The following is a 7,929-nucleotide window of genomic DNA, read 5'->3' on the forward strand; positions in this document are numbered from 1 at the left end:
TCTACCCACTGAGCTAACTGGGCGCCCCACTGATGGTCTTGGTTTTTTTTTTAGGTCTTATAGAGGCATCAGTGTTATATCGAGCCTATTACATAACCAGTTAAAAACTCTTTGTAATAGGTTTAACCAGACTTTACAGATGGTGTCATTGTCTGTAGTGGACAACGGAAACATGTCATTGCTTCAAAATCATGTTTAATTCTCATGAACAGTCGTACAGTATCATGCTGATGAAGTGATGTTAAGTATGTTTTATGAGCTGTTAAAGAGGATGATGTATTTTAACATCATTGCATTCTTCTTCTTCCACCACTGTCACTTTTACTGGGATGAAATTGCTCTGCAGACTGTCTGGTGAATACACAGTGAGCTGGGGAGGTTTTTTTCCATCCAGCAGCCAGTTTTTCACATAAAAAGACACTGCCCAAATATCTGTTTCACCATCAGCTTGTGTTTCGTGATTCACAAAATTCCTCTTCAGCTTTTGCTCCCTGCCGCTCACATACCTTTAAGTTTTTCAGTTCTGTTATTTTTCTCAGGGCTGAATGTCTTTTCAGCATAGGTCCCTTTTGCCGCTATACACCCACACACCCATAGCAACACGTTGTCGTTTCTTGGTAACCACATTTACGCAATGAGTAAAGAAATTGAAGGTAGAGTAGGCATGAAGAAGGTCTAGCTTAGAACTTTATATAAATCTATCCAAGGCTCTCATGTAATCCAGCATGTCAGCTCAAGTTTTGTTTGTTCGAAAGACAAAGATGGATAAACATGTTGTCCGAGTGCTTTTTGTTTGTACCTGAATCTCCACATGGGGAACAGATCACATGTTGTATGTGCAGTCATCCTCTCAGAAACCTGCACTGTCATATTTTTAATTACACTGTTGTTAATCACTGACATGTGATCCAATATCCTGCTTGCTGCGGTACCGGCACTAAATTCCCAGGGTGTTGGTAGGAGATTACACTGACCCGAGGTAATGAACATGCCCAGCAATTGAACCTGTAATTGGACCAGACTGATAAGCTAATTATTTCCAGAGCTAACAAGAAATGACTCCTGTTGTATTGCGGGGGGGATTTAGCGAGTGTATCTCATGTAAGCTCCTGTGTGATATGCGGAGGTCACTTGTGGTCTGACTGAATGTTAAATATTAACAATATTAAAAAGAAGAAGAAAATCCCAAAGGATTTATTTCTAAATAATAGAAAATCCAATCAGGGCTCATTATGTCCTGGTACATTTAAATGCCAATGCCTTCTGTTTTATTTAACTATTAACATGTGTACCATTTGTAGCAACATTCATGGTCCCCAGAAGATAAATCTGTAGGTCCCTGACTTTTCCTCACATTCATGGTTTTGAGTAAGATGTCTCAACAACAGCCTGTTGGATGGATTGACATAAACATTTATTCTTGCTCTGCTCTGGATGAATTGTAACCTTTAATCAAACGTCATCATCAGGTTGGTTTCCTGGATCATTGGTACCCAACCTTTTTTTGTTTTGTCTGATGTCAGATGAGCTCAAGTAGCCTTTCAACAACAACCAGCTGTATTTCAAATGTGTTCATTTCAAATGATTATTAATTAATCAATTAAATCTATAAAAGTGGATTTTGTTACAGTATTTAAAAAAATAATAATTTTGTCATTGTGATCCTGGAATTGTTGTGTTTGGTATAATCCCTTCTTCTTTTTTTATTACGTGGAGAGAAAGAAACTGGTTGTTTAACCAGTTGTAATGTTGTATTTATCCATCACTTTTGTATCTATTTTGACTCTCTGTTTGAAAGCGTGTTAGTCTGTTGTAAGTGGTGGTTTATTGCTTATTGAGACAATAAATATACTAAAGATCACCTTTGCACCACTTTGCTTTGTTTATTTTCCTCTTAAACACAAATATGTGGACATATGGACACATTTTTCTGTACCAAATTTACATTTTTCCAAATTAGCTGATCTACTCAGGAAACTGCAGAAGTTGCTTCTGTAGTTGGGAATCACTGTACAAGAGAATATCACGACCAAAAGTTCAGTATCTTTATATGTCTTTTCATGGAAAACATTTGAGTTTGGAACAAATTGAATGTAACAACAGGTCTGTAAAGGCCAGCAGGCACTGGATACAGTCTCAGATGTATCAGGGTTGTTGGTTGTCTTGTTTTTTGTATTAGTCACTGATGTGATTGTTTATGTAGTATTGTGTAATTGTCCGTCCCCTCTGATCACCCTCTCTCTATATATCTATATGCTGTATGCAAAGAGAGAGCCATTTCCTGTCTCATGCCCTCACTAATTTACACTCCCTAATCATCGGACCTCTTTGTATTGTGCAGCCTGTTTTTGATGTCCTACAGATTCCACTGCCCGCTCTTTTCGTTAATGAATTAATCTCAGTGCTCTGGGGTTGTGGGTGGAGGGAAATGACACTCCACCTCGCTCTTTCATTCATAAATATAATACCTGCATTGTGGTGTAGTGGAGGGGGGAGGTTTTCGAGAGCTTTTTGTAATGCAATAGGAGGAGATCAAAGCGTTAGACCTGGGGGACAGATTGCTCCTCCTTCATGGCTGAGGGACAGGATTGTATAACATGGAAAGGTTTCTTTTCTGTTCACCAGGTTTGTTCCATCGTACTACTAGTGTGTGCACTCTGCCCCGTATGGGCCTTTCGCTTCTCCACTTCCGGTCCCACGCCATCCCCCACTGCGGCCTACAGGGCACGGCTTGCCCAGAAATTAGATCATACCAGACCAAAGGTGCCAAAAAAAAATGAGGCCCAGGCGCTCCAGCACTCCCCTCTGCCACCCAAAACACTCCTCCCACTCGTCTGTGTGGGCAATGCCACTCTCAAACACATGCTCTCCTATGTAAACACCCACACAAAATGCACACACACAAACACTGACAAGCAGAAGCATGCAGATTACATTACTACATTCACACACTCTTACAAACACACACACTCTCCTCTGTGCCCACTGTGCTAATGCAAAGTCCATGGACGGATCATGAGACAATGGGTACCTGGGCACAGACATTGTAAAAGCCCCCCCACCCCTCCTATAAACCAGCAAGACACACAGACTGAAACGTACACAAAATTACTACAAACTCTAGTGTCTTACGTCTATATTTAGTAGTTTTTTGTTTATTTTTAGTCATTTTGCATTTGTTTGTGGTCTGTTTGCGTCTATTTTTAGTCATTTTGTGAATCAGTCTTTTTGTTTTGCGTTTATTTTTAGTCATTTTGCATCTTTTTTAGCCAATTGCGTCTCATTCTGGTTCGTTTGTGCCTATTTTTCATGTCATTTTGTGAATCATTCAGTTTGTTTTGCATTTATTTTTAGTCATGTTGCATCCCTTTGTGGTCATTTTGCGTCTCTTTACGGTCATTTTTGCATCTGTTTGTGTGCCTTTAAGTAACATTTAGCAGGTGGAGACCTTTGGGCCCTTAAGCCTGTGCCCAGTAGGTCCATTCAGTAATCTATCCAGGACGGTGTCATCCTCCTTCAGTCTGGTTTTCTTTCTCTCCGAATGCCAACAGGAAATTCCAGGGGACCACTTCCCTCCCCGAATGTGAACACACACACACACACACCTCCTACCCTAGTGCACTCTTTAACACCATCACCAGGCTCCGTCATCTTTGTTCTCCATCATCACATGATGCCAAGTTATGCAAGAAAAGTCTATGCTAAAACATATTTCAGAGCAGAGAAATAGTATGCTGTATTGTACACTGTTTGTGAAAAGTAGAAAAAGTTGCCATCACTTTTTCCTCCCACAGGTATATGAGTTCATGGAAAACGGGAGAAAAATGTAGGCTCACTAGTCAATTAGGTTATAAAACCAACACTCTCTCCTCAGGTTGATGCTATTCCTGGACTGCTGCTGTGAGAGGAGATCTGTGTGATCTGCTGCCTCCTGGTGGCTGAACACCGTCTCCGATTACATAAAACAGGGCTGTGTGTGTGAGTCATCACCCCCCAGTGAGGACAGATGGGAGGTGTGTGTGGTGTGTTTGTGTGTAGGACTGGGCGGAGCAAACAGCAGTGGACTGTGAAATAAGGGCTTTCCCCTCTCTCTTTTTCTCCCTCTCTCTCTTTTTCCTTAGTTTTTTTTGTGGGTCAGGAGAATCAGTTAGCACACAAGTGAAGTGCTGTGATGGTAAAAATAGAACAGAAGGCCGCAGAGCTTCAGTCTTGCTGCTGGATGTTACAAGATTTAATCAGCTTCTTCCTGATATAAAAACAGTAGAAAAGCAGAAATAAAACATTTATTAGTGAAGAAGAGAGAAATCAAAATGATCTTTGTGTCTGTTTTGTATGTAACTGATATGATAGGTTTAGGTGAGAGATTCCTGCCATGGAAAGTGTTTTAGGATAGAAATCATGATGATGTTGGCCGATAATGATACAGAAAGAAGCAAATATATTTTGCTACGTAGGGAGGGCTGCGTTGTTGAGTGTGTGGGTGCAGATAAAGAGGGGGGTGGTTCTGGGATGCTGGAACTAAACCAAACACCAGTTACCCTGTAGACTTGCCTCTTCTCTTAAACACGACTTCATGTTGCAACCACTTGTTTCTTAGGTAACAAAGGGAAATAATAAACTAGTGGAACTAGACAAACACTGATGTTTGGACAACTGAGCAGACCATGTCTATAGCAATGTCCCAGAGCCGGAGGTGATGTTCTCACAAAGCTTTCTTAAGGCGATAACAGTCTAAAACACAAAGATATACAGTTTATATTGATATAAAACAGAGAAAAACAGCAAATTCTTCTGCATTTTTGTTTGAAAATGAATTTCATGTCCATTAATCAGCTAATTATTTCAGCTCTAACGAACATTAATATAAAGGGTCCAGATGGATGGATGTATGTTGCCCATAAGAATGAAACTGTAATAATTTTCACTGTGACACAAACATGTAAAGGTATATTGTTTTATTTGGGTTTAAATCTTAGACAAAAAAAAAAAGTACAACAAAATCCGCAATGTGACAAACCAATAATAAAGCAGTGATGGAGAGCTTGAACATAGGAATGGACAGTGGAGGGTAAAGGAGGAGCATGGATGCTGAGGTCTGATCTGAGTGGTTACTGAATCACGTCTGTCAACAGGAAACAGGGCCAAAAGAATAAAGTGACAAACAGAGCAGAACCGAAGATAAGGATGTAAACTGGTGAAAACAGATTAATCTAGTGACGCTGAGCATGAATCATTGCACATGAAGGCAGACAGAAAATATGCCACACAGACTTGTTATCACCCTGAACAGATGTGAAGAAAAGAAATCTTCAGAGTAAAATCCCTTTTTTTATAGACATCGACCACAGAATGATGCTGTCAGATAGGTGCTGAGTACAAAATAACAGTAAACATGATAAGAAACAGGAAACACATGAAACACAAGGGAACTAAATTGACTGGACTAATTGTTTTAAGGCTGTAATTTATCTATGAACCACTATTGTATATGTATACTGTATGTATTTTCTTACAAGTAATACAGTGGGCTGACAGAAATGTGTGGCTTTCTTTGGACGACTAATTACGAAATGCTAAGATTGTAACATCACAGTGACTGGTTGAACTGCATCGACCACTTTTGTTTTACAGCTTCATTTTCCTTTTTTGCATCTGTGTTTCTTCCCAGCTCTCTCTCTCTCTCTCTCTCTCCACTTCTTTAAAAGGTGTACGGCCCGACATAGATGGAGAGTCTGAGGGCGGAGCTGGTCTGGTAGCTGCCCTGGTAGCTGAGCAGAGGGTTAACTGACACCATCTCCAGGTCCAACGTGTACTCTCTGGGCCCCGACACAGCGCGGGCCAGGACCAGCATGGCACTGATATTATTGATTTGCTGGAGAAGATCAAACAAACATTACTGAGTACATTTATACAGCAGAGATACAACTTCTGTGTGAAGTTCATATACAGCTATGAACAGAAGTTAGATTAAGTTAGCAAAAAGATGGGAAACAGCTTGTTCAACTTGGCTCAGATGTAACAATAACCAACCTACCAGTACATGCAACAACATCTACAGCAACTTGTGACACTGAAGCTCTCCTGACACTCATAAATCAGTCTGACCCACCACATTCAGTGATGTCAATATATCTGTCCATTATATCAGGAATTAATTTGTTAAGGTGCACTTATATGAATGAATGAATGAATGTGGTGGGTGACAGAACTGTTTCTTGTAATCAGGGAACTTCACAAGGTCTTGGTCTCTTCACAAGGTTTTGTCAGCTCTCCATGCTCTGTAACAGTACTCACCCTGATGTAGAAGTCTCCGTTTTCGTCACCAGAGCGGATGCGGAAGGTGTTGTAAGCCCCTGGAGAGACGCTGGTGGCCTGAATCTGGAAGATGTCGGAGGGGACAGAGCGCTCGGAGGTGATGCTCATGTAGCGGTGGACGATGGAGAAAGGCAGATCTCGACAGACAGGCTTGTTGACGGGACACACACAGCGGCTGGACACACACACAAAGGAGTAAAGTAAGGGTGAGTGTCCACATTGAGAGGCACACAGGAAATTGTAGTAATGTTTGGGAAAAACATTAAGAGTAGTTCATAAATCAGCCAGCAGAGGGAGTAATATGACTTAGAGTTCTCCTAAATTTTAAATAAATATTGAACAGTAGCCATTTTTTCCCCTCATGTTTTTCTAAAACACATTTTATATTACTAAATCATCTGGGATATGTTAATAGTGACCCACACCTGTTACCAATCCAACACTTGTTCAGTCTGTAATAGTTTTCTTATTGCACTGGAGCATGCTCAAAAGAAAAGGTTGCAAGTTGGACTCATATGTGGAAAAAGTAATTGGGGTAATCTTGCACTTTGAGCCATACTCAATACAGGGGCTGATTATATTCTCAGCTGATGGCCAGCACATAGTTTAGTAATTGGGAAAAGGTGTGTGAAAGTGTGTGTTTGTGTATGAACACACACAAGCTTTCATGAGGTGTCACTCACTTGTCAGACACTTGTACATAAGGGTCTTGGCACCGGTTTGCGTCCACACACAGGTATCGTCCGTGGATATTCACACAGGTCTGTGTGTCGGTACACTGGTGTTCACCTGTTTCACATTCATTTATATCTGCAGAAGAGAAACAGCTCATGATGTTCAATCGAACAGCAACAGGACAAGAATAGAGCTGCTGCCAAAGAATGAATAAGTATTGACTCAGAGCAGCATTTGTGACTCTGAAAGCACAGAGGTAGGTGTTCGTTTTGGGAGGAAATGGAGGCGGGTGTGCTTACCCTGGCATAGTCTGGTGCCTTGCAGCTGGTATCCTTCTGGGCACACACAGGAGAACTTCCCTGGTTCGTTGACACACTGGTACTGGCACAGGTAACTAGAGTAGCTGCACTCATCAATGTCTATTAAGTTAAAAGTTCAGGTTTTATTAATAGCGCCAATTAAAGGGAGAACAGGAACAGAAAACAGAGCAGACTGGCATCACAGTAAAGGAGAGCTTACACTATTACTCTTTACAGACAGAGTGGGACTCTTACCGTTACAAGCAAAGCCATCAGGCCCCAGCTCATAGCCCTGGTCGCAGCGACACAGGAAGGTGCCGTACGTGTTGTAACACCTCTGAGAGCAGGGGGCACCCATGTCACATTCATTCACATCTGAAAGGAGGAAAGACAGATTTTATAGTGTGAAATTAAAAGGACCATTGTGTAGGATTGAAACCAACTGAATACTGTTCGCCTTCCAAGCTTGTAAGAGAAACTAAAAAACTCGCAAAAAATTTAAAAGGCCATAGCTAAAGCCAGTGTTTGGTTTGTCCATTCTGAGCTACTGTAGAAACATTGCAGTTCAATATGGGCTCTATAGAAGAGGACCCGCAGCATCTGTAAATAAAAGCGGCTTATTCTAAGGTAAGGTAAGGTA

General features: G+C 41.1%; 1 protein-coding gene across 1 annotated transcript in view; it reads right to left on the reverse strand.

Moving 5' to 3' along the window:
* Window positions 1–4,940: 4,940 nt before the first annotated feature.
* Window positions 4,941–7,929, reverse strand: part of efemp2a (EGF containing fibulin extracellular matrix protein 2a) — a 9,736-nt gene continuing 6,747 nt past the window's right edge. The window contains exons 7-11 of the mRNA XM_035669644.1: window positions 7,545–7,664; window positions 7,290–7,409; window positions 6,999–7,125; window positions 6,295–6,490; window positions 4,941–5,872 (exon numbers count right to left, since the gene is read on the reverse strand). Coding sequence (XP_035525537.1) covers window positions 5,699–5,872; window positions 6,295–6,490; window positions 6,999–7,125; window positions 7,290–7,409; window positions 7,545–7,664 — 737 coding nt within the window. The 3' untranslated portion in view covers window positions 4,941–5,698. The remainder of the gene's footprint in view (window positions 5,873–6,294; window positions 6,491–6,998; window positions 7,126–7,289; window positions 7,410–7,544; window positions 7,665–7,929) is intronic.

This window comes from Morone saxatilis, unplaced genomic scaffold, assembly GCF_004916995.1.
Source record: "Morone saxatilis isolate NCDOM2014 unplaced genomic scaffold, NCSU_SB_2.0 Contig22, whole genome shotgun sequence".
NCBI classification, from domain to species: Eukaryota; Metazoa; Chordata; class Actinopteri; family Moronidae; genus Morone; species Morone saxatilis.